The sequence below is a fragment of the Camelus ferus genome, chromosome 1, assembly GCF_009834535.1.
Source record: "Camelus ferus isolate YT-003-E chromosome 1, BCGSAC_Cfer_1.0, whole genome shotgun sequence".
In the NCBI taxonomy this organism is placed as follows: domain Eukaryota; kingdom Metazoa; phylum Chordata; class Mammalia; order Artiodactyla; family Camelidae; genus Camelus; species Camelus ferus.
Genome location: NC_045696.1, coordinates 462,042 through 487,909, shown reverse-complemented (window position 1 = coordinate 487,909; position 25,868 = coordinate 462,042). Strand labels below are relative to the sequence as shown.

At 50.8% G+C, this 25,868-nt stretch overlaps 2 protein-coding genes across 6 annotated transcripts in view; one reads left to right on the top strand and one right to left on the bottom strand.

The window, feature by feature from the left end:
• Positions 1 to 21,125, bottom strand: part of MCM3AP (minichromosome maintenance complex component 3 associated protein) — a 40,286-nt gene extending 19,161 nt beyond the window's left edge. Inside the window, exons 1-18 of one of the 5 annotated variants that reach the window (XM_032486346.1) lie at positions 20,986 to 21,125; positions 20,547 to 20,673; positions 18,970 to 20,285; positions 18,513 to 18,736; positions 16,792 to 16,870; positions 16,438 to 16,564; positions 15,153 to 15,343; positions 13,188 to 13,327; positions 11,658 to 11,855; positions 11,010 to 11,278; positions 9,830 to 9,992; positions 7,782 to 7,942; positions 6,928 to 7,169; positions 6,490 to 6,689; positions 5,409 to 5,509; positions 1,886 to 2,017; positions 1,487 to 1,600; positions 60 to 212 (exon numbers count right to left, since the gene is read on the bottom strand). In XM_032486346.1, the coding sequence (XP_032342237.1) occupies positions 60 to 212; positions 1,487 to 1,600; positions 1,886 to 2,017; positions 5,409 to 5,509; positions 6,490 to 6,689; positions 6,928 to 7,169; positions 7,782 to 7,942; positions 9,830 to 9,992; positions 11,010 to 11,278; positions 11,658 to 11,855; positions 13,188 to 13,327; positions 15,153 to 15,343; positions 16,438 to 16,564; positions 16,792 to 16,870; positions 18,513 to 18,736; positions 18,970 to 20,179 (3,704 nt within the window). In that variant the 5' untranslated portion in view covers positions 20,180 to 20,285; positions 20,547 to 20,673; positions 20,986 to 21,125. The remainder of the gene's footprint in view (positions 1 to 59; positions 213 to 1,486; positions 1,601 to 1,885; positions 2,018 to 5,408; positions 5,510 to 6,489; positions 6,690 to 6,927; positions 7,170 to 7,781; positions 7,943 to 9,829; positions 9,993 to 11,009; positions 11,279 to 11,657; positions 11,856 to 13,187; positions 13,328 to 15,152; positions 15,344 to 16,437; positions 16,565 to 16,791; positions 16,871 to 18,512; positions 18,737 to 18,969; positions 20,286 to 20,546; positions 20,674 to 20,985) is intronic. The other 4 variants (XM_032486521.1, XM_032486404.1, XM_032486588.1 and 1 more) reach the window with 4 other exon arrangements.
• A 108-nt stretch (positions 21,126 to 21,233) lies between these two features.
• On the top strand, positions 21,234 to 25,582 carry YBEY (ybeY metalloendoribonuclease). The gene is made up of 4 exons (XM_014562968.2): positions 21,234 to 21,636; positions 22,640 to 22,768; positions 23,988 to 24,056; positions 25,257 to 25,582. Exons 1-4 carry the CDS (start codon positions 21,427 to 21,429, stop codon positions 25,341 to 25,343), a joined length of 495 nt encoding a protein of 164 aa, XP_014418454.2. The 5' UTR covers positions 21,234 to 21,426; the 3' UTR covers positions 25,344 to 25,582.
• Positions 25,583 to 25,868: the final 286 nt, after the last annotated feature.

Sequence of the window (25,868 nt, the reverse complement as noted above, 5' to 3'; positions counted from 1 at the left end):
TCTTTGTAAAAGATTCTCCCTGTGTACACTGAGTTCATCCATAAGGACATGGCGCTCACCGCTGGAGATACTTGCAGAAGCACTGAAGTTCCTGGAGGGTCTCTTTTGCAGTCTGGAAAATTTCCTCCCCGAGAAACAAGCCCACCAGGCTGGCACAGACATCCTCACAGCAGCGGGCCATGCGGACTCTCTGGTCTGTCTCCACTGCACTCCTAGGGAAGAGGGCAAGTGCATGGGAGACGCTGCACCCAAGACCCCATGCCGAGGGCTTGCCTCAGAAGTGCAGGAGTCCACGTCCTTGATACTGAAATGTAACGATGTCTTTGCTGCAAGAAAAGCTTTAAGATTTTCACTTTATATAATGCACAGACATCTGGCAAGACAGAGGAAAAGGAACTAAATGGCACAGGATGCCAGGTTACAGCTCCAGCAGGGCCCTTATAAATAGGCAAGAAGCAAATATTTACCTTAAAAAAGTAGTTAGAAATTTTAATTTTTAAATGACCATTAAGATAATGAAGTATCTTCTCATCAGCAATATCTGATGTTTGCAGTTAGATGAGTCTCCACTACTTGATAGGGCAACCGCTGAGGCGGACAGACTAAGGTCACGTGTCAGCGGTCAGTAGGTAAACCAGCGTCTGAGAGTCCTATCCGCCAAGGGAGCACAGAGGCCTTTACCCAGGGTGTTTAGGCACAGGGGGCACAGCTCAGTGGTGGAGCGTGTGCTTAGCATGCACAAGGTCTTGGGTTCAATCCCCAGTCGCCCCACTGAAAAAATAAAGATGGACAGACGGATGGATGGATGGATAGACAGGTAGGTAGATAGATATCCAAAATCAAAGACACTTAAACAGGCAAGACCCACTTCCAACAGCCATCCGCTGTGGTGGGTGGGACAGCCCTGGGGTTCCCTGCATGTCAGTGAGTCCTGGGTCTTACTCATCTCCTAATGCCTCTCCCCAGGATTAAGAACAGACAAATACCCATCACTGTGAGGTCTCTCGCTTAGACCCCCAGTTAACGGAAATGGAAAGAAACTAATTCAACAGCACGCTCGCCTCCTGTGTTCCCCACCTGCACCGGAGGCGGCAGGGCTCTCAGGGGAGCTTAAGCCCAAGGACAGATCTCCCTGCACAACTGAACTTGTTTCTTCCCTGAAGCCTGGCATTGAAACTAATGACGTTCTTAAGTGAGATGATACAAGGAAATCTTCTAACGTTCAAAATAAGTGAAAGGATCTTCTACTTGAGAAAAACTAACGGCCAGTAACCTGAGCGGAGAAGACCACCAGCACGTTCTCCCACTAACAGACATGTCCTCACGCCCCGGGCAGGGTCCACGGGAGGATGAGTGGGAAAGAGAGGCCCTCTCTGGAAGCAGGGACAGCATTTCAGTGTTTGGAAAATCAGAAGATACGCTCTTGTCAAGACCGCGCTTCGACAGCCGTCCCACTCCCTCCAGCCCAGGCCGGCGCTGCACTCACTTCAACTCCTGGGAGCAGGTCTCCCTCACACACTCCGTCACCACGAGTTCCGTCAGCTCTGCGGCCAGGCCCTGGCCCAGCTCGGTCAACAGCAGTTCCCTCTCTTGTTTCAGCCTAAGGGCAGGATGAAAAGGGCAGGAGAGCTGAGTGCTGCACATTCTGGGAGCTCGCACGCGGGGTCTGCGCTGTGCCGCCGGAGTGGCAGGCCTGACTCCCTGGGCGCACCACACGGCCACACAGCCACCCCGCTCCAGCTCCCGCGGCCACAGTGCCTGAGGTGCGGGCTGAGCACAGGCCTGACCCCAGCGCAGGGGACCAGGCGGGAGTGGCCAGGCTAGGGCGGGCTCCCCAACGTCCACACCCCGAGCCCTGTGTGCCGCGCAGGCACAACGCACTCACCTCTCCTCTTCGGCCCGCCGCCTCTCCTCCTCCTTCCGCTCCCGTTCCTTGGTCACTTCTTCGGTTGCAATGTGCCTCAAAATGCCCGTGGTTGCAGCTGTTAACAGCTCCTCCATAGCAGCACTGGCAACCCTAATGGAGCAAACAGATATTGTTCTGAATTTTAGAATAACTAAAAGCTAAGCAAATCATATCACTAAACTTCAAACACCAGCAAGGAAAAAAACACTTATTAGCCTTTTAACATAAAAATCAAGCACATAGTTACACACAATCTATCAAAAATGACTCAGAAAGAAACAGAAAATCTGAACAGACCCACGATTAGTAGAGTTTGGGTGTTAAAACCCTTCCCAGCAAAGAAAAGACCACATTCTACCACACACTTCAAGAACAACGCCAATCCTTCTCAAACTTTTCTTAAAAACGAGGAACAAGGAACACTTCCTAACGAATCTGTAAGGCCAGCATTCCTTGGCCCGATACCAAAGCCAGACACAAACACCACAAGAAAACGACACACCAGTATCCCTTATGGATACTGAAGTAAGAATCTTCAACAAAGCACTAACAAACCAAAATTAAGCAATTATATTGAAAGGATTATACAACACGACGGAGTGGTATTCATCCATGGAATGCAACAGTGGTTCAACAAGTGAAAATGGCTATAATACAATCACATTAATAAAATGATCGCCTCCATTAATGAAGAAAGAGCATCTGACAAACTCAATACCATTTCATGACAGAAGCACTCGATAATTAGAAAAAGAGGGGCATTTCCTCAAAATGATGAAGACCATACATGACACATCCACAGCCAACACCGCCTTCCGCGGTGGAAGCCAGGAAGCTTTCCCTCTAAGACCAGGAACAGGGCAGAGCGCCCTACTCGCCATTTCTATTCAACACCATATTGAAAATTATAGCCAGAGCAATTTGACAGAAAAAATAAAAAACATCCAAACTGGCAAGGAAGAAGAAAACTATGTGTATTCACAGGTGACATGCTCATATATAGAAAATCCGAAGGAATACACTCAAAACCTATTATAAAAAAAATTCAGCTATGTTGGAATGTAAGGATCAATACACAAAACTCAATGCCATTTCTGTATGCTAGCAACAAATGTTCTGAAAGTGAAATTGAGAAAAAATTTCATTTACAAAAGCAACAAAAAGAATAAAATAATTAGGAATAAATTTTACTAAGGAAATGAAAGACTTGTACAATGAAAATTATAAAACACCACTGAAAGAAGTTAAGGAAGACATAAGCAAATGAAAAGACATCCGTGTTCATGGATTGAAAGACTTAATATTGTTAAGACGTCAGCACTACCCAAAGCAATCTACAGACGCAACGCAATCACCAATAAAACCCCGACGTAACTTTTCGCAGAAATAGAAAAACCCATCCTAAAATTCTCAGGGAACTTCAAGGGTCTCCAAGTAGGGAAACAGTCTTGAAAAAGAGAAACAAAGTCGAAACAAGGTTGAAGGACTCACACTTTGTGATTTCAAAACTCCATAACAACTTATTACAAAGCCACAGTAATCAAGTAAAAAACGTGGTACTAGCATGAAAACAGACATGCAGATCAAAGGAATAGAACAGAGAGCCCCGAAATCCTCATGCGTATGGTCAAATGCTTTCCAACAGGGTGCCAAGGACGTTCAAAAAGGGAAAAACAGTCTTTTCAGCATTGGTGCTGGGAAAACTGGATACCCCTACACAAAAGGAAAATGTTGGATACTTATCTTACACGATACATAAAAATGCAGTAACAATGGATCAAAGACTTAGACTTAAGAGCTAAAATTATAAGACTCTTAGGGAAAAAAAAGGGAAAATCTCCGCAACACTGAATTTGGCAATGGTTTCTTGACTACAATACAAAAAGCACAGGCAACAAAAGAAAAAAATAGATAAATTGGATTACATAAAAATTGAAAACTTTTGTTCATCAAAGAGCACCATCAAGAGAGTGAAGAGACAACCCACAAAATGGGAAGAAAACCTGCAAATCATGTGTCTGATAAGGGACTAATGCCCAGAACGGGAAAAACGCCCCGCAATTCAACAACCAGAAATATTCAAAAAAGGGCAAAAGACCTAAGCAGACATTTCTGCAAAGATACACAAGTGGCCCAAATGTAATTACATAAAAAGACGTTCAACATCACCAGTCATTAAAGAAATGCAAATTAAAACTACAATGCACTACCATTTCACACATTATGATGGTTACTATTTAAAAAAAGAAAAAAAGGATAGCGTGTGTTGGCAAGAACGCAGAGAAACTGGAACCTTGTGTACTGCTGGTGGCGATGCAAAAATGGTGCTGCCACTATGGAAAACAGTCTGATGATTTTCCTCCCAAATTTTAAATAGAAAATATGATCCAGCAACTCCACTCCCAGGCAGACGCCCTTGAGATCTGAAAGCAGGGACTCGGCCACCCATGCCCCAGTGTCCACAGCAGTGTTACTCACAACAGCCGAGTGGCGGAAACAACGCGAGCCCAGGCGAATAAACGGAACGTGGTCGGTGTACGTGTGTACGCATGTGCACACGTTTAACAGGGTGCCACTCAGAAACAGACATGGAAATAGTGGTGAAAGACACACAACTGTGTTAACATGCGTAATGCCATTGGGTTGTGCACTTAAAAATGGTTAAAATGGTCAATTTTATTATACATATCTTACGCAGATTTAAAAAAATTATTAAGCCCATGAAAATCCTATTTAGTTCTAGCTCCGTCACATACAGTATGTACCTATCTCTAGCATTAAAAAAATGAACAAGAGTATGAACAAGATCAAGCCTTCTGTGTAAACTACATTTGTACGGGTGAAATAATGCCCTTCCATATCTTTGTGTCATTTTACGTCTACTAGGATTTTTAAAAGTCGTTTGAAATCCTTAGGGAAGTCTGATTTAGTAAATTTACCAGATTTTAATTAACTATTAACTACAAAAGTTACTTGATTTTAGAAAGATTTTTGATTGTTAAATTTAACAAGACTAGATGTTTGAAGTATTAGACAAAATCGGATATATAAAATTTATAAGTGAAGACTGAAATGCCTAAGGAAATTTCATCATAGTGCAAAATACAAATGGTATAAGATGTTTCAGGGAATTTAATCTGTCAAATTTATAAAGTGAAATTTAATCCAAGATCAAGTGAGGGTTTTTATTTTTTAACAGAATGAACTAATCATTACTAGATTTTTAAGTCATATTTAACCTTTAAAGAAAAATACGTTTTTAATTTACAACGTTAATAAATCCAATGCTTCTCAAAAAGCATACAGACAGAAGCTACCCACCAGTGACATTCAGGAGGTCAAGAACCTGGGGACTTCCACCCACCTAGTTGGCAAGACCAACATGTACACCTGTGCCAGCGGGTAGCGGCAGCTTCCTGTTGAAGACTGAGCGCAGCTTTAGGAGGAAGCATCTAGAGGCAGAGAGTGGCCCCCGAGAGTGTAGACGCTCAAGAGCTCTTACCCCAGGGCTGTGGCTGCGAAGGCTGCCCCGGCGGCACCAACTTCCTCGCAGTCCATCTGGAGAACCTCCTGGATGAGCTCGTCCACCACCTGGGCCAGGTCCTAAGGAGAGGTCAGATGGGGTCAGCAGCGCAGGCCATGAGAAACACTGACTCAATCCAGACTCAGCTTACAGCCAAACACTCTGACTCTGCAGTCAAGGGCACAGAGCCACAGAGACACTACAGAATGTCCCGCCTGGACGCCAGCTCGACGGCCCCAGTGCCACCCCCCACATCCAACATCCACAGCTGCTGTGGTCCAGATTCACTCTCCTCCTCAGGCCTCCCTGACACCCAGGGGGGTGGTGCCCAGTGTCTGCCCAAGCAACAGGGCGGCGAGATTGAGTCACATGACCTGTGTAGTGAACAGGCCCTGCTTGGCCCCAGCACCACCCGTCAGGGGCATGCTGACCCCAGGAACATGCCCACAAGCGGGCATGCAGTGCTGTCTGTGATCTCACATGTCCCCAGTCGATGTGTCTCCCAGCTCACCCGAGCATCATTTAAGGCAGACACGTAAGGGGCGCAGGACAGCGCTGGGGCAGGGAGCACTTAACAGGTACTGCTCTGATGGCGTCAATGAAGACAAGGGCTCTTTGGTGAACCTGGTGGGGTGGCCTCAGCTCTGCCACTTGAGGCTAAGTGACTGTGGGCAAGGCCCTCCATGGACCAGCAACACAGCCCACACTACAGGAGTGTACGGGGGTCCACAGAGACAGGCATGTGCACAGAGCTCTCCGCTCCAGAAGCCCGTGGCGCAAGGCAGTGCTGGTTTAATAGCATCAGGTTGACGAAAACCCTTCGGTTTATCCTCCAAAGCTTTACCACAGCCCTTCAGAGCAGGGGACCTGCCTCAGGCTCCTCGTCTGAGAGGCAGAGGCCTGGGCCTGTGGGCCAGGGTCCTGTGATCCACCATGCTAGGCCACACACGCAACCAGCTCGGTGGGTTCAGTCCACAGACAATGGTCAGACCGGACATCAGACACCGCGGGGTGTTCGTGCGCAACAGGCTCCTCAGAGCCCCGCCTGAAGGCTCCTTACCGCATCGGAGTACCCAGGTCCAGGCTTCGCAGGCAGGATTTCCGGCTGCACGGGGGCCTGGAAGAGGCTGGGCGCAGCACCTGGGGCCAGTGCCGGGAGGTGAGGCAGAGGTGCTGGTGCAGGCGTGGGAAGAGGCTGCGGGGGGAGAGCCGGCGGGGGTGCGTCCGCCTCTGCACCACACTCCTCTCCTCCCCCACCACCTGCAAGGGGACAAGCCAAAATGGGCAGTGAGGACCCCCTAGGCCACCCTCCCTGAGCAGACCGCCACGGGCACCCCCTGGGGAGTGACAGGGCAGGGTACGCTCCACCAGTGGGAACTAAGCTCTGTGGCCCAGGGAGCCGTCAGGCCGCTCCTGCACAGAGCTGGTGTCCACGACCCCACATGAGGGGCAGCAGAGGAACATACGACCGGCCCCTCCCAACCACAGCCTCACTTACCCACTGCGTCCATGCCAGGTTTCTGAGTGCCCACGGGCAGCTCCGCGGCCAGGCTGTCTCCGACATACTTGTTCTGGGAATTGAAGCTGCACACTGGGGTGTGACGAGGGATGGGGGGCAATGGCCCTCCGTTCACAATTTCCCCAACTGACACCATCAGCTTCCTGGTGATGAACACCGACTTCCTGGCCTTGGATAAGCCTTCTGGTTCCAGGAACGAGGACCGGTTCAGCTCGACACAGCTACCGAAACCACAAAGAGCCACACAGAGGTGCCACACAGTGAGAAGCCAGCCTCCACCCTCTCGGTGCCCAGCAGTCACTGCGTCACCAGACGGCCACATGGAAACGAGGGGGACAACAAAGGCTGATCCCACGGCCTGGCCCACAGCACCCACTCTGCCAGCCCGCCACCTCCTTCTGACACGGGGCCGCCTGGCCGAGCTGCGAGCAGCCCCGCAGGGGCGACACTCGCCTGCGAGCTCCTGGCTCATCCCGATGGCAGGTCTGCAGGCAGCAGGCAAGGGTGGGGTGAGGAGTGAGAGGGGGACGGGCCAGGAAACCCACTCCGGACACAAGAGGCCACTTCCTGGGGGCACTGGGGGTAGGGGGGTGTCCACAGTCTCACCAGCTTCTCTGACTGCCCTGACTGCAGCAGAGTCCCAGCCTGGCCTGCCGACACCGGTCGGCCGGCGAGGAATCTAAGGGATGGAGTGAGAAAGGCCCCAGCCTCTGCCGTCAGGTCCTTCAGCAGCTTATGAAAGGCCAGCTAGCGCGCTCCCCTGCTCCCCTGCCCTGACCAGAGGTAAAAGGGAAAGAAGGCGACGGCTCAGCAGTTCCACCCTCGGCTCTTACCCGTCGGAAACGGTGAGGCCGTGGCAGTTGAGGAAGTCCGTGGCCTCTTCACTGTCCCTGAAGAGCAGCATACGCACCACGCTGTCCAGGGGGAAGACGGTGGACCGCTGCGTGCTCACCGTGTATGCGACATTGAGTGCCCGGAGTGCATCCTTGCGGATCTGAAAGGAGAAGCCAAGTCGCTGTGGTCTCATGGGTCAAGTGCCCCATGACCACAGACCTGCCGGTGCAGGGACCAGCTCCTGCGGTGGCTCAGGCCCCCAGGAAGCCACTTGGGTCCCAGGTTGAGTGCTCATCAAGCTGTCTGCTCAGTGGAATATGCCAGAACGATGCAAAGCAAAGTTTCACACACAGAAAAGGCTGGGCCATGAAGGCTTTATTTATAAGAAAACTAGGAAACAAGCCACCCAGAAGCAGGGCCGGGCAGAGCACTGTGTGTTATCCACGCAACGAAAAGCTGTGTAGCTGCTAAAACCACCACGGGGACGACAGCATGGTGTGCAAAGTGAAACTTAACAAAAGTCAGAGACAAAACTGCTTCACCCTCATAACAAGTGCTTTAAAACTAGATGGGAAACATGAAAATGCGGACAAGTGGTCTGGTCCAGAACTCGGTAACTTTTGAGACCCCTCCTCAGTGCTCTGTAATCAGCCCAACCAGCACTCACAGGGCTCACTCCGTGGCTGGCGTCATTCGTGCTGAGAGCACAGCCGTGAACAGACAAGGTCCCTGTGTTTACAGAGCTGACATCTGGAGAGACCAACACTGAACAAGATGGATATACAAAATGCAGTGCGTTTAACAGTGACAGCATAACAGAGGGGAAGCACAGGAGGAGGGCAGGGCGTTGACAGGCTGGGTGGCCAAGACAGCCCTGCCCAGGGGTGCAGCGCTGCACGGCTCTGCAGGAGAAAGAACAGCAGTGAGAACAGCAAGTGCAAAGGCCCTGCGGCAGGAGTGCACCGGGGGCTAGAGGGGCGGAAGGTGTCACTGCAGGTGCAGCTGAGGACAGAGGAAGCAGGAGAGCAGGTCCAGGAGAAACTGGGCCCATGGGCCACTGCTATGAAATGCTTCATTTTTCTAAAGAAAAAACGCTTAAATTTCTCTTTAGTTTAATTATTAAGATGGGCACAAATGGTCAACATTCTAGTAACGTTAAGTAATCATTGTAAAAATATGAACCATTAGCTGTATTTATCAACTTTACAGAATGCCCTCGTGGCACATCGCTTGTTCCAGAATTTCAGTCCTGCTGGAAACGGTCAGGTCTGACAATGAGCAACAGGCAGAGAGTCTCTGCCTGGGGAGTGCCGGTGCTCTAGTCACTGTTCACTTGAGGACTTGTGGCCGAAGAAGGAAGATGACCCGGAGTCACAACAGCAGCCCCAGGCGGGCTCCTGAGGTCTCCCAGGCAGGCCCTCCCCACCCAGTGGCCCCCAGGGGCTCCCAGAGAGGACTCCAGGTGGCACCCCTGCACCCCCGCAGCTACGGCGGCAGAACCAGGCGTGCTGTGAGGCGGGCCTGGGGGCTGCCTTGTTATCGTCCCCAGGTGCCTCACGGGGCTGGGCTGAAGACCCGACTGGAAATGTGAGACCAGGTGAGAGACGAGTCTTCCCCTGTCTTTGTAACCCCAGTGCACAGCACAGTAGGCAACAAAAAGCAGGTGCTTAAGATATTTATTGAAATGAACTCTGCACCCATCAGGCTCGCTCCAAATATTAAGGCTGATTATCACTAAGAAGCTTAGCTCAGGGATTTGTGCGTGCAACGGTTGCTTTTTGGTTTCTTTGTCTCCACGTCGGATGACAGCGCTGAACTCGTTAGGTCATTCTAAAGAAATTTCTCGTTTGAACCATGAGAACAGTATTTTCCATTGGATAGTCTTGTCCACTGGTGATCAGCAGCGCCAACCCTGTAAACGGGGTGCCACCAGAATCCACTCAGGGCCGCCGCAAAGACTTAGCCAGGACCTGCGGAGACGCTCCGGTCACGGGTCTGAAGAGCAACCTGCGATCTTCCCTTCTGCAGCAACAGCAACAGCACTCACCTGACTGAAGTAGCAATGTAAGAGACACGCGTTCAGGTAAGACGCTGACTGGACCAGCTTGAAGAATCGCACAAAGTTATTACTGCTCAACGCAGCGAAAGCCTGAACAGCAAATTTCACCTCAGAGGAGTTTCTGACGGCAGGATGGAACTGCTGCACTTCTCTGTTAATTAAAGGAGATGACAGGAGTTAAAAATTCATCTTTAATTAGACACAATTTCCATGAAAATAGATCTTATAATAAAACAGATTTCAGCCTCACTGAGATGGTCACGTGTGCCAATACCTTCACGGTTCACGAATGTTCAAAGCCGCCAGCCTTGGGCTGGATCGGTAAAAGGCTTTCTTCAAAGCGATGATGCATAAAGTAAACAAATTTAAGCAACACTAAGAACTGATGATCGAAGAGCTACTTCAGTGCCAACTGCCTGCCAGCTGTGTTTGATGATGACATTTAAGAGAGAGTTTAGCTTTGTTTTGTTTAAAAATAAACTGATTCGACTGAATTTTTCAAGAAAGGGGACAAATGCCTATCACATATGAAGACTACAAAGCCATTTTCCATAACTAGTTTATCTCTGAGGCTTAATTTTAAAACTTAAAATCAATCCCAAATCTAGATATTCTGCAGCCAGGTTCTCAGAGAAAATGCCAAGCGGAAAGAGTTTCGGCACAAACAGGGAATCAGTTTCCCCAAACCAGGAACAGGGGCCCAGGGGACTCGGACGTATTTCTCCTACGAATGCCTAAGGACATATCAGAGCAAGGTCTAAATTCATTCTTAACCACGCTGAGCACTTCTCCCCCAGTTTTCCCCTCCTACCGCTCAGATCTTTGCCGAGCTGTAGTGCACATCAGCAGCTCTGACAGGGACGCTCAGCGCTCCTGCCCTGCTCCCCTCGCCTGCTCTTCCCACGGAGCCAATTCCGTCTCACTTTCTCCTGCTGACAGGAGGGAGGGCTCTCCGGCAGCGCCTGGGGTCCCCTCTGGGACGGTGCACACCCCGACCCTTCCACCCCTGGTGGCTCAGCTCAAGGGACTGCCCAGCCTTCCCACTGACGTCCCAGCGCTGGACACCAGAGAAAGCATGCGACCGGCACCACTCGTCCTGGCAGCGCTTCCCCCGTGAGAGCCTGCCCTCCCCCACAGCCCAGGCGAGCTCCTGCGTCTGGAGGTTCACCTGAGGATGTCCCCCTTGTTGAGACTGAGCAGAACGTTGTAGCCCTGGAACTCTGCTTCGCGGGCACACAAGACGCCCCTGTTCCTCAGGTCCTGATACATCTCCTTCAGACTCTGCAGGCATTTGGTCATGTTCTCATTGTTGATCTTGGCATCGAAGGAGGACATGGGCTCCTCACACATGAAGTGAGCACAGTGGATGTGAAACCGGGTGCACTTCTCAATCAGGGACACAGTCACCGGGTCACACAGGTGCTGCTGCGTGATGTCCTGGGCACAGTGGGGCGGAGCGTTACACGTGCACACGGTTCACACGCACGCAGGCGGCCCTGTATGCACGCGTTCACTCTCACACACACACACACACACACACACACCCTTGTATACATCGTATACACACAGATCTCATGAACATATTCCCATTGTAAGAATCAATCATTATTAGAAAAATCACGCTTAGTACCTGAATTTCTCAGATTTTAAATGGAAGCAAAGCCCCTGAAGCACATTTTAACAGGGCTTTGTACTGGTTTTAAACAATAGCGTGTTTCTGGTTACAGATGAAACGTAACTGAGTAAAGAAACAAGAACTCTCGCCCTCACTCTGGAATCACGTGTTTTCCAGCCCCCTCTTGGAAGTGGCCGGTACCTTCCGTACGCCCCGTGTGCGGTTCCACACGAAGTCGTACCAGTCCCGCAGGCTGCCCTCCTTCTGGTCCATGATCTGGGTCACCAGGTAGTCCATGGTCCTGCTGAGCACCGCGGAGGGACGCAGCTCGTGTGGCAGCGGCTCCTCCTGGTCGGCCGAGGAGCGGCTGTACTCCTTCACGGCCGCTGCATGGTCCACCTGAGGGCGCAAATAGGAACAAGCTGCTAGGTGGCAGGTGCTGGGCCAGTCTTCCAGCTGCTGCGCCCTAAAATGAGGGGGGAAATCTCACACACTCCAATTTGGTCAGTACTGCAGAATACAAGTTTAAAACATAAAATTTCTCTTTGGAGGTGACAAAATTCAAAAATAAAACAAATTGAGGAACTTGTTTTTGGCAAACATGACAAGAAGTGACGATAAGAGGCTGTTACATCAAAAAGCAGAAGGAATGTAAGTGAAGATACACCTGCTTGGCTCCAAGGACAGAGGTGTGACAGGCAGAGGATGCTAAAGATTTTAAACGGTCTCAGCCATGTTCAAACGCCAGGTTAAGTCTACACAGATATAAAGAGTAAGAAGGGCCTCGGGGCAGGGCGCAGCAGGGCGTGGGGGAGCTGCACCTTCCACCTGCAGAAAGAGGCTGAAGACATGTCTGAGGGTAGAAGCAAGTCTGGGCCCCGGGCATCCACCAGCTGTCTTCAGTTTCCGGGGGCAGGAGCCCTGGCCTTTGCCGGGACAAGTGCTGGGGACCCCGAGTCAGGCAGCCGTAAAACCACCGGCCAGGAAAGGAGAAGACGCAAGCCAAGTTCACAGACAGCAAAAGAACCTAAAATGGTGCAGAGCTCTGGGGAAACAATCTGGGCGCGCGCACTGACGCGCTCAGGAGCCTTAAGGAAGTTGCAGCTCTGCTGCTGCTCTTCGTCCTCAGGTTCATCAGAAGGAAACCACCTGAACCTCAGACACATCACACACAGCATGCCCAACAGAACCATTCACAACACTGAAAAACTAGAAGCAGCCTATTAAATGGCTGCAAAACGGGGAGCTTTAAGAGCTAAGCAATCAAATCATATGCCTACATTTAAAATTTCAAGTGCTTATGAAGACTTTACCATAACAAAAGAAAATGCTCACAATAAAATCTTAAAAGAGTCACGCCAGATCACTTCTAGAGCATAGTCTCAAGTACACAAAACATAAACATAAAAAAAGGATAGGGATAAAATTGTGAAAGGAGAAAAGAACTGTAAAAAAAAAAGTTTAATAAATGAAACAAGTCTGTGTCTACTTCTACACCTTAGGGAGCCACGTGGTCCAGCCACACACACACACCTCACAGCATGAACAATGTGACATGGTTGTTAACAGCACATCCGCGCCACCCCCAGAGGAGGAAACATCCGAATCAAGGATCAACGTGTACAGAAATTATAAAGCAAGCCTTCCGTCCCCAGCGCATCCCACCTCCACCCCGAAGACCCAACGGGGACAGCAGCCTGGAGAGGGGGCCCCGGGGACGCGGGACTCCACCTGGTCAGTCCCGGGGACCACTTCAAACACGCTCAGCTGGCTCCGGGTCTCTCGCATGTACCGCTCCTTCTCAGGACACATATCCGGGCACGTCCCAACAAAAGTCCTCGCTTTATCCAGGTCGGTTCTTTTCACTCGTGCTGAACAACATCAAGTAAAAAGTAAGACTGCACCACACAGTTATGAGGACGCCAGAGTGGTGCATTTCCATGATGATAAAAGGAAAAATAAAAATAAACACCACACAAACTACAAAAGAAAGGAAAGAAAACGTTAAAAAACACCAGGCTTTAGAGAAAGGAAAGCACAGCCTATCACACCGGGCGACAGGACACCAAGGTCACGAAGATCCTCACGGCCTACCCTCCCGGCACTGGCAGAGGAGCCCACGTGGGCATCTGCTGCCCCCAACGCCGCCTCAGGGCTCACATACTTGCTGCGGTGTACTTGCTAACAGGGTCCATTTGGTAAACACCAGTATTCTAAACATGCCAGTATTTCATCACGTTTTTAATACAACAGGAATCACATAATGGAAGTTACCTGGGTCCTGACCTGAATAAACCACTATTAATACCCACAGAATGAAATAGTTGTAAGAGTATCTTAAATGAAATGGAATGCAATGACCTCACAATTCAACACATTGACATCTTACTTTTTTTTTTTTAAATTCCGGTATCTAGTAATAATTTTATTTTTGGAATATGAAAATCACCATGTCAACGCCATAACATATTATTCTTATTATTTTCAGGTTTTATTACTGTGTTAAGGAGGCACTGTGATTATTCCACTTATCCAAGCTTCTACAAAGAAGAAAATCCTAAAGGTAAAATTTAATTCTAAAAAAACTTTGCAGAGAAGAGCACGTGTGCTGTCCCCTTTTATTTTTGGTCGCTGCGCATAGTATCCACTGTTAATAGGGTGCCTACCCTTTGAATAGGTTTTAAATACATCCACGCGGTTCAATGTGCCAAAGGTACAAAAATGTGCAAGATGGCCCCCCACCTGCCTCCTCTGCCCCATCACCATGAGCAACCAACCCTTCCACATGTCCTGACCTTCATGCACACACCAGCAGGCTCACTCACGTATATATGGGCACACGCACACCTAGCCCCCTTTCCGTACACAACTGGTAGGCACTTCCAACACTTGCTTTTCCCACTTCACAATAAATATTGACCATTTTCATAAAGAAACCCCAGTCTTCTTTCTGTTTAGAATCCCTTTGTGTGGACCGTTTCCAATCTTTGTCATCACAAACAACCTTGCAAGCGAACTACACTCACATGGGGAATGCTTGTGGGAAACACTCCTACAGGGAATGCTGGTCAAAGGCATGAGTCCTCAGAGCCTGAAAGATACTGCCAACCTACATCCTCTGGAACAGCCTGCCCACGGCCAGCACCTGGCCGCTGGGGACACGCCACGCCCGGGGTGTGGTCTGCCTCTCCCGCTGTGTGACAGGGACACTTTCCACACACTTAAGAGCCAACTCCTGAGGCTTCCTTCTCAGACCTCTTGCTCATTTTTCGACTGGATTTGGTCTTTTTCACACTGACTCTACAGTACTTTCTATATCTGGGCAATCAGCCCTTTGTGTGTGATGAGTTCAAGATCTTCCCCTGGATTGACATCTTTCACAGTTTATTTTATAGGTGATTTCTGTTAAATGGAAAATTTTTATCTTTTCTACGTGTGCTTTCTCAATGTCTAAAAATTACCCTTCAAATTATTTTGATTTAGCAAGGATCAATGGCTTATCAACTTTCTTCCAAAAATAAGACGAAATTATAAGCATTTCTGCATTGTGTACACGTCAACACTCACCCCCTCGGGAGACCAGTGAGCAAGAGATCGTGTGTGAGCATCACAGGCCCAGAGACTCAGTGACGGCGGAGCCCCGCAGACGGGGGCACGGCTCCCGGGAAGACCCCCTCTGCCGAGGCGCACCCATACCTTGCCTCATGATTCTGTCCCTCTGGTCCAACAGGCGGTACTTCTCCTCGGATGTCTCAGCCACGGTACCTATCAGGGCACTGAGGGATGGCACACACGGCCCGAGACCCTCGGAGACCTCGGAGCCCGAGTCAAAAGGATCTCCCTCAAACTGATGGGCCTTCAGGAGGCTCGGCTTCTTCACCGGGGAGCTGCGGAGAGGACGACACGCTGAGGGCCGCGCACCCGCCAGGCGCGGCTATCACCTCCACACCCAACACGCCCTTCCTTGTTTAAGACGCTCTGCGGCTCTAGCTGGCAAGCTGCACGCCCAGAGATGAATGTCCGGAGCGCTGGTGGTGAGCACAAAGGCTCCGTTATTCACGGTGATGTAAAAACCCTGAACGATTCCATACTCTTTAAAAGTGAGATGCGCCCACTTAAACAGCTGAAATGAATTATCTGCAGACTTCTGAAAGAAATGAAACTAAGACTGAAAATACACCATTTTGGCATCATGAGGAAAGACCACGCCTGCGTGTTTTCACACACAGCGCCACCTAGGGGCAGGGTGCACTAGAGAGAACTGGGCATCCTCTCTCAGCTTCCCCTTTTCTAGCTGGCTTTCAACACTGTGGACTTGAGTGTTGAAGAAGATGTAAAGAAAGGAAAAAGCAAAAGCAAATCTGCAACTAAACTGTGAGCTACAAAACGAAAGTGAGGGAAACTATACACGGGCCAAAGCATGTGAAGGATTAAACAGAAGCAGGCCTGCTGGGGGACCAAGGTGGGGGTCACTCAGGAGCCTCAGGCCAGAAGACAAGGGGAGGGCGGGAGGGGCAAGAGGCCGCTGGGAGCAAGGACTCCCATTCGGACAGCGAGGGCCTGTGAGGCGTACACGACGTCAGACCCGCCTGAGGGCTGTGCGGTCGTAGCGCGGGGAGGGGTGAGCCGGACCTACGGGAAGTCACACCAAAGTGCTAGAAGTGGCCACTGGGGACACGCAGGTCTTACGGTTGGTCAGATGCTCTAGGGGAAAGCTGCTGCCTGTTTATCCATCAGACGGAACTGCAGGACAGCAGCTGGCGGGCCATGGGGCTGGGCGGACGATGCAGAGCCCACGGCCTCTTCATGGCACAGCTCCCTCCTGGCCTCCTCCAGGGCCTCTCCCCACCCCTCAGCCCCCACTCGGGGGCCAGCACATCCCCCACCCGATTTTCTGCTCCGCCAGGACAGCTGTGAAGCCTTCCAGGTCAGTGACAGCAGAAGTCCAAGAACCACAGGCACCGGGAAGGAGCAGCCGCACCTTTTACTCAGGAGGCCAGCGGTCTTGCCCAGAGGGGAGTGCTGAAAGGGCAAGTCCTCCATGCTCGGGGCAGCTCCACCCTCGCCGGGCTGCTTCTCCTTGAGGGAAAAGGGTTTCTTGTTGGGACCTGAGGACACAACAGTCAGAACAGAGTTTATGATACCACAAGTCACTGGGCTTTTTAATTTTTTCCTCAGAAAGTATTATTATAATTGTTACAGGAAGGTAAAAGGAGCCCAAGGAAACCCTGTGAGACAGCACCCCACCCAGCACTGAGAAAGGGCTCAGACTCCAAGCTTAAAGGCCTTGCACACAGAGCATTCGAGACTGTGCAAAGAACAACTGAAAACTCACTTATTTTTTTTCTGTGCCAAAAGATAGCCATGTCTTTATGCAAACCTTTCCCCTTCTTCCTAGCCAGGGCTGCAGATGCCTGGAAAAGAGTCCACAACACAAAGTATGAGGACATCAGGAGGCCAGTGGAAATGAGATTAAACTGTCAAACGCAATTAGCAGAATTCTATGCCTCTGCCGGCCACACGTTCCCACCCCGTTCCCACCCCACCGTCTGCCTCTAGCCACAGCAGCCACAGTCCTTACCTCCCTGACCTGTCTCACAAGCATGTATTTGCTCTTCTCCTTTTTAAAATTAATGACTTCACTGTGCTAGAACCCATAAGCTTGGCCTCACTGGCATTTGGTGAGATGATTCTCACCATCTGATTACCTGTGCAACAATGGAAGGACTGCTAAGTCACACTTAACACAAAAGGAAGCTGCAAAATGACACACACGGGGTACAACTTACCATAAAATATACAAACACAAAACCAACTACATGTTAGTATACCTATAGCTGTACCTACGAAATGTCCAGAAAAACATATACCACACCGGGTAACTGTGCTTGCCCAAACAGGAGAGATGGGGTGAGGAGGGGACCTAACTTTGCAGGTATCAATGAACTAATTACAATGACAATGTATTTATATAGTACTGTATTTTTCTATATTTTTAGGGTTCAGCTGAAGAATAAGCATATTGTGACAGTCAGAAAATAACTAAAAAAAAAAAACAAACAAAAAACAAGATTGTTGTATGACCCGACAATTACACTCCTAAGTATATACCCAACAGAACTGTATTCAAGCAGGGTGTTGAAGAGACATCTGCACACCATATTCACAATGGCAGTATTATTCATAATATCCAAAAGATGGAAACAACCCATGTCCCTGGACAGATGGATAAACAAAATGTGGTCCATCTGTACAACAGAATAAAGAAATGCAGTACAACCACGTGGATGAACCTCAGAGACATGAAATAAATCAGACACAAAAGAACAAGTATTTTGTGATCCACTGCAGAACCATGGGAGATTTTGTGCCCCCTCCCACAGGACTTTCTGGGGTTTTCTTCCCCTATGTCGACAGGTAATACTTCTATTATTTTAGAAAGTATGAAATATACTTCCTACTTTATAAATTCCAAATGAACTCAATTTTCCCCACAAGAACATTCAGAAATATAACAAAGGTGTACAGGACACAAGGTGAGCAACCCCTGTACACACACACCCTGCAGCCAACTTGTCACGTACACACACGCAGATGCAGGTATTTAAGTCGGGGATACGCCGAACGGTTACAGCATGAGATTACAGGGGATTTTACTTTTCAGCATTGTTTTGGATGTTTACAGTGAGCAAAATGTACTACAACCAAACAAACAAAATCAAAAGCAAAGCAAGCAAACTCAAGTTTGAAAAAGTGCTGTGTGGTTACAGAGCCACTCCCGCGTGCTTGAAGAAACTGACTTCATGAGACTCGCTCACCTGGCATTTCCAGAACACTGTGTTTAGTGGGGACTGCAAGCTTTCCACAAATGACTCCCAGTTATGAAATAAGCAGTGCTGTTCCAGCCTCTCCAAGTTAAGAGTGCTTTTTTACATTCTAGCAAGCAAATAACTGACAGATTTTTTTTAAAAATAGGTTTTAAAGTGGCAAATTTCACTCTAACTCTGCCACTTTGAAACCTATGTTTTTCACTCTGAACTTCATTAGAGTACTCACATGATCAAAAAAATACACCACTGCAAGCTTTTTGCTGCGCTTGGTGTAGATGCGCTGGACTTTGGCAATTTTGCCAAAGTGGTTCTCCAGAGTGGTTCTGTCATTGAGGTAGTCAGGGATGTTCTTGCACTGGATTGCCGTGACCTCAGAGGGAGACACGCCCCTAAGGCTGTCTGTGCTCTCACTTCTTTTACTCTGACGGCCAGGTGTTCCTCTCAGAGAATCTAGGGGATTCGAGAATGGGCACAGAAATGTATCAGATGTGACATTTTCAAGCAACAGGAGACACCAACTAGGTGAGCAAACGAAATTTTCATGGCTGTAAGACCTGCGCCGAGATCCTATGGGCCCTAACGTTTACTAGGGGTTGACCAGGAAGTTCAGACACACACCCAGGGAAGTTTTACCAGAACCTGTCAGCAGGGTTCACTGCACACTGCACGTCTGCAGAGCTCACCTTCTTTTTTATCTCTGCCTTCAGTTTCTTCCTCTTTATTCACACCTGGAAGCCGGGAAGTTGCCAGGACAGACTGACTCCCTCCTGGGATGGCCACGTGGTCATTTTCCCCAGACTCAGCACAGCCAATTTCTTTTTTAGATTCCTTGCTTCCCAGACGACCTACTTCTTTATTACTCTTGAAGACATCCTGTATCGTCCGACCAAACAAAGTGCTTGCCCGGGGTCGATTCAAGCGAACAGGTCGTTTATCTGGAGGGTGATCGTCCCTCGACAGAGGGTCCAAATCTTCTGCTGCATCATGACCGTGCCTCCTTGGGGACCTGTCCTGGTCCTCCTTCCTCTTCAGTCCTTTCATGAGGCTGGGAAGTGGCTCCATTTGGGAAACAGCTTCTTCGCATCCTTGCCTGACACCTGTTTTGGGGAAGGGTTCACCCAAGGACCCTGAAGAAGATACGGGGAAGCTAGTGAAGCTGCTACTGGAACTTCCAAATAGTGATCTGGGGCCTCTCTTCTCCTCCTCAACATTTTGATTTGACAAAGTGGGGGTAAAGGCAGATGGTGAATTATTATTACCTGATTTTGAAAAGGTAAAATTTGAATTGGTGGCTGAACTACTTGTCACCTGAGAAAAAGAAAACTGGGCCAGTCCGCCAGGTCCACCACTGACTGGGTGGGAAAACGTAAAAAATCCAGAAGTAATTTGGCTCTGAGTTTTCTCTGGCTCAGACTCAGCCCCCAATATTGGTCTGAACACTGAACTTTCCAGAGGTTTGAAGCTAAATTCTGTTTTCCCAAAACCAGAGCTTGCTACTTCTCCAGTTTCTGGTCCAAAAGCAGAAGTACTTGGGAATGCCCCAAGGTTGGGGGATTTAAAACTAAATCCTGGGTTTCCAGACACACATGAACTCGAAGGCCCGGAAGCAGCTACAAAGGCTGGAGTGTGTTCAAGTCCAGAAAAGAGCCCAACGGATGAGGTTTGGGAGAACCCTAATGTTTGCGCCGAAGAATGACTTTGTCCAGAAGATGCTGGAAAGCTGGACACCTGTGAAAATCCTGAGCTTTTCCCAGACAACGTATTGTTTTGTCCAAAAAGAGAGGGCTGTCCAAACCGAAATGGTGGCTTAGTCTGAAATGTTCCTATGGAACTACTGGAAGATGTTGGAAAACCACTAGGCTGCTGCCCACTGAAAGGATTAGTCGGATTCATCTTCTGACCCAATCAATGAAAGATAATAAATACTATGTGTACAAAAGCAGTCGTCTTCCTCAAACAGTCTGTTCAACTAGGGAGCTCCCCTCATCTTCACAATAAGCTGAAAGACAAAAACGCAGACTATCCATCACAGCGATGTCCTGCTGGAAGACTAAGAAAAGAATTTTAAATCACATATAAGGCAAAACAAAGGGTTAAGTATTCTCGTTTTCTGAAGAGCCGATTGGTTCCTTTTTTTCTTTCTATTTTTTTTTTTTTTTTTGGAGTTGGGGGTAGAAGTTAGTACAAACAATTATTTTGTTACAGAGATTTAAAGCATGATCCTTTAAGACTAAAAACAAAACAAAACAAAACACTTTACCGCATCGGTAAATTCACAGGAGACCTCAAACAGGACTTAAGAAAACGAATGGCGTACAATTTTCGACTGAACGAGGAGCGTCTTCTGAGTTCTTCGACCTCCACAGCCAGAGAACTACAATGTAACACTGTTAAAACGTCAGTGTTTCAGTGTTTCCTCCCCTCTAATTTTTCTCCCGGTAACCAGGGCACCGAACACTCTTGCCAGACAAAGAAATGACTTCCGTTTCAACACAGCGGCGACGACCCCCCCAGACTGGCTCAGAGGACAAGCGCGCTCAAGCAGAGAGGCCGCCCCCCAGGCCGCAGGGCGGCAGGGACGCGGGCGCAGCGCCGCCCAAACCGTGGGCCGCCCGTGCGCGCCGCGGCCCCCCGCGCCCCCGCCCAGCTCCGCTAGCGACACGGGTGCCGAGGCGGGGAAGGCCCCGCGCCGCGCTCACCGTTCGGTTCAGAGACGCCGCCGCCCGCCGTGCCCGGGCACGAGCCGCACGCAAGGACAGCGGTCGCCGGAGGCAGCGCTGGGCAGCCCGCCGCGGGCGGAAAACTCGGCGGACGCACTTCCGGTCCGTCCCGCCTGGGCCCCTCGCGCGAGAGTTCCGCTCTCCAGCGGGCGGCGGCGCGGCGGCGGGGCTTCCGGTGCGCAGCGGCCAGTTCCGCGTCCGCCCGCTTCCGGTCGGGCCGCTCCGCCCGTCCCCGTCCGCGCGCCCGACTCTGGCCGCTCCCCCTCCCTTCGTCCGTACGTCTCCCCGGGGTGACGGGCAAAGCCGTCTCAGTTTGCAGCGGGCCCCGCCGGGCGGGCCACGGCCGTCGTCGCGCGGCCACAGGGTTCGTCGCCGCGCCCGGGCCGACGAGGCCCGTCCGGGGCGGGCCGCCCGGGCGGAATGAGCCTGGTGCTGAGGGACCTGCAGCGGGCCGTGCCGCTCCGCCGGGCGCCGCTGCGCGGGCGGCTGCAGGCGCTCCGGAGCGTCCTGGGCGTGCGGCGCTTCGACCTGGGCGTCGTCTGCGTGGACAACGAGCGCATGCGGCGGGTTAACCGGCGCTACCGGCGGAAGGACGTCCCGACCGACGTGCTCGCGTTCCCGTTTCACGAGGTGAGGAGCGCGCTCCTCGCCCTGCCTGCCTGCCGACCTCCTGTGGAGGTCCGTGTCGACGGTTTTATTCTGACAGAAGTAGAGGGCACGCTGTGACTGGCCCCCGACGAGCTGTCGGGGCCTTAGAGAGGGTGCTTCTGCAGCTTGCCTGACCCAGTATGGGTGTGTATGGATCGAAATTACTGCATCACTTGAAAGTAAAGGGCAGACACACAATTGTATGATCTCCGCTTTTTCCCCCTTTGTTACATTTTGCGGGGAGGTAATACAGGTTCACTGAAATTTTTTTAAGTGGAGGCACTGGGGATTGAATCCAGGACCTTGTGCATGCTATGCACGCGCTCTGCCGCTGAGGGTCCTCCCCTCGAACGTGTTATGCGTCAAGTTACTCCCTGTTCCGTGAATGCTTCGTTGGAGGTTTCCCACGTTGTTAATAGCAGCATAAATTGGCGTGGGCTTTTCGGAAAGCAGTCTGGCCAGTTAGTTGAAGTGAATATTGATTTTTAATCCACTAGTGCTACATCTAAGGAAATAAATCAAAAGAAGAGTGAAAATAACGTGTTTAATGTGCAATACAAAAATGTATTAGCGCGTCCACTTAGTATTTTCCGTAGTAGGATGTAAAATGCTGACACCCTAAACACCAAACCACAGGTCACTGGCTTAGTGTGAATAGTCCTGAGCCGAACGGACTGATCTTTATGTGGAAAAATGTGAAAGACTGTTTAGGACAAAAGAACAAGCAGAAAGAACAGAAGTAGGAAATTGCATCAATGTCGTGATTTAGCTCCATAGAAGTTGTGCATCTGGGTGTTGGTGCATTGGATGGGATGAAAAAAATGGAAAGGAATTCTCTTGACAGAGTGGAGACGTCTCAAGTCCCCGATTTCTCTGCCTTGGGACTGGAGACACGAGGGCTTTCAGATGAAACCCGCAGGCAGGCCCGTGGTCAGTTCGTGTTCCTGAGGTCATGTTCTCCAAAAGTGTGTTTTCCCATTTTCAGAATCTGAAAGCAGGGGAAATTCCCCAGCCTGAATTTCCAGATGACTACAATTTGGGAGACATTTTCCTGGGAGTGGAGTATATATTCCAGCAGTGCAAGGAGGACGAGGATTACTATGACATCCTGACTGTAAGTGGGATGCTGAAATCACAGACCCTGACTGGCAAAACGACAGTCGGTGTCCTTCTTCCAGGCCCTGGGAAGAGGTTGGGGCGGTGACACCGGCGGCCACACTGTCATCCTCATGTAGGACGGGTTGGCGGGGAGACCTACAAGCCCGAGCAGCGCCCTTTCTCTTCATCCCTCAGGGAGAGAGGAGAGGCTTGGCAGGGGTCGGTATGTCCCTTGGCAGTGGGTGAGGGGAGAGGACAGGGAACATCTGTATGAACTATTGGAAAGTGGAAGCTCCCAGAAGTGGCCTTGTTTTTGGCTTTTACATCTGGAGATCAGCAGACTGTGTTTGGCCAGCTCAGGCCTGCTAAACATGCTTCTCACTAAACTGCCCAAAGCGGACAGGATTCCAGCCTCCGAAACTTTCAGACCTGTCTCTCCTCAGTTTGGTGAGGAAGTGAGGGGGTGGGGTTCTGAAAAGTAGCACGCAATTGAATTATGTTTTCACTCCCTGATGGATTCAATTGAGGGGTCCTTGTTCAGCTGACATCCGCACCCTGACTTACCATCTGGGGGTCTCAGTGCTCCTGAGGCCTGCAGCAGAGCTCCCCTGTGAGGCCCTGTGAGCACAGGCGTTGGGGTTGCTGGCAGGGGGATGTGCTTTCTTCCTGAGACTGGTGGGCCCCCTGTGCAGGTGGGACTGCTCAGCATGGGTCTTGGCTCTGGGATCTCTGTGGCCAGCAGCTGTGCACCCCTGGGAGGTCTGGGGCAGTTTTGTGGGCATCTGCTTCCCCCCCCCCGCCACGCCTCCTGAAGATTCCGTAACCTGTGGTGAAGGGCCAGCCCACAAGCCCTAGGACCATCCTCCCCCAGTACAGGGCCCGGCCAGGCCACTCTTATACCAGCTGGCGCCCAGCTGCACTTGGGTACCTTCTAATGGCCCCAGATACCTCCCCTGGCCCCTGCCCTGGCCCTCCGTGTGTCTACAGCTCCCCACCCAACTGCAGAGGAGCTCCTGATCTCCACCCTTGCAATGGGGGTCTGGCCTGCCTGCTGCTCCCCATACCCAACCCATGACGTCACTGCTGGCCCGCAGCCCTGGGCCCGGGGGAGGGTTCCTATCCTCTCACCAGGTGTTCCCTGACCTTTGCCTGACTTCCCTCCTCCTCCTCCTCCTCCCTGGCTTATAGCTTAGTCATGACCACCCCCTGAGGCGGCTTTTTAATTGTTCTGACAGGTGACTGCCACCCACGGGCTCTGTCACCTGCTGGGCTTCACACACAGCACGGAGGCCGAGTGGCAGAAGGTAGGAGCCATCCCATCCCCAACACATACACGTGGGGGTACACTGCAGTGTGCACCGGACCCCAGGGACAGGGCTGCCTGGCCTGCCCCTTGCAGTCATGTACAAAAACCAAATGGGGAGAAACAGTGAAATAAGGAATTTTATAAATGCCTGCTTTATAGAAAAAGTCTCACAGTGTTTGTTTTAAATATTGGACTCCCCAAATGCTGTTGACCGCGTATTTATTCTCTATTGAAAGGAAGGTCTGAGGAGAAAGACTACGTTGTATAAATTCTATAAAATTCTAATGGCTTAAAGCTGAAAATCTTTACAGGAGAAATTGTGATGATACTTGTCAGTTAGAAACAGGGTTTAGAATGTGCGGTTGTCTGCTACAGACCCATCATGTAAAGCTACGTGGTGGTTTATTTCCCCAAAACGTACCAATGTTTACTCTGCTTATAAAGGTCTGTGTTGGTATATTCACCACATTGTGTTTTATAAACTCAAATTGTATTTGTAATCAAACAGTTTCCCTGAAAGGAATAGGAAAACTTCTTTATTAACAAAAAGAGTCTCAGGGGGATGGGCATAGCTCAAGTGGTAGAGCGCACGCTCAGCACCCACGAGGTCCCGGGTTCCATCCCCAATACCTCCTCCATGCGGAAATCAACGAAGAAACCTGATTACCTCCTCCTCATTAAAAAAAAAAAAGAGTCTTGATGCAATTGGCATCTCCCCAGGCCTTCCTAGGCTGCTGAGTCCACACTGGCCACAGCCTGTCTGCCTCCCCACCCCCGTCAGATGCTGACCTTACAGCGGCCCCCTCACTCCCCTCCTCAGCCCCACCGCTGCCCCCACCCACAGATGGGCAGCATCTCCAGGAAAGCCTCAAGCATGGCGGGCCTTCCGGGACCCCAGCCCTCCCAGGTTTCCCCACCCACCTGCCCTTTCTCCCAGGAGGGGCCGTCCTCACACACACACTCCCACGTGCCTCCTGGGCCGGGCCACTTGGTCCAGCTGGTTCTCTTCGTAGCCGTGACCACCACCTCAGCCCCCGGCCCCAGCCCTGGCCAGCTCCACCTTTCACACCACGAGCAGCACATGGCTGGAGAGCAGAACCAGGACCATGGCCTCAGGCGGTGGGGGGTTCCAAGCGGTTGCCCAGGGAGGCTGGGCCTCAGGGCAGGTTTGCAGCTGGTTTCCGCTCCCTCCTCTCAGATGTACCAGAAGGAGAAGCAGGTTCTCGAGGAGCTGAGCCGGCGCGTGGGGACCAGGCTCCAGCCCCTGAGCAGGGGCCTCTTCTGACGACAGTGACACAGTATGGATGGAAGGTGAACCCCACCTTGGGCCCCAGGGATTGGGGGCCCCCCCAGACGGAGGCCCTGCTGGTCACTGCTGTCCGGGGGAGCCACAGAAGTGCTGAACTCCATGAGTGGAACCTGACAGTTTGTTAAAGTGTAAGAGAAACGTCCACTCTTTCTTTGTTCAGAACACAGCGAGTGTGTCATTTTCAGTATCGTAAATAAAGTAGCTCTGAACTCTCAGAAGGGAGTGATGGGGCCTGCGAGCCTCCTCCCTGGGCTCTGCCTTTGGTGAAGAGGAGTCTCTCTCCTACCCATGCAGCTGCTCAGAACAAAACAAGCAGCCAGGTGGGTGACCCCTCTCCAGTGCTGGAACCCTGTCAGAGTCCGTGCCTTCCAACTCGCAGGAGCGCTCAGACCTGGAGCCTTTGCTTGGTGCCTCTACAAGGGGAGGGACGCTGCGGACCCCAGGGGGCGGCCAGGCCAGGCCGAGCCCACACCCAGTGACCCTGCGCAGTTGTCCTGCTGT

Excerpts from the sequence above, each read along its gene's own strand:
- YBEY (XM_014562968.2), top strand. The coding sequence starts at position 21,427 with ATGAGCCTGGTGCTGAGGGACCTGCAGCGGGCCGTGCCGCTCCGCCGG. Across the intron at positions 21,637-22,639 it reads TCGCGTTCCCGTTTCACGAG|AATCTGAAAGCAGGGGAAAT; the intron begins GTGAGGAGCGCG and ends TCCCATTTTCAG. Across the intron at positions 22,769-23,987 it reads ATTACTATGACATCCTGACT|GTGACTGCCACCCACGGGCT; the intron begins GTAAGTGGGATG and ends TTGTTCTGACAG.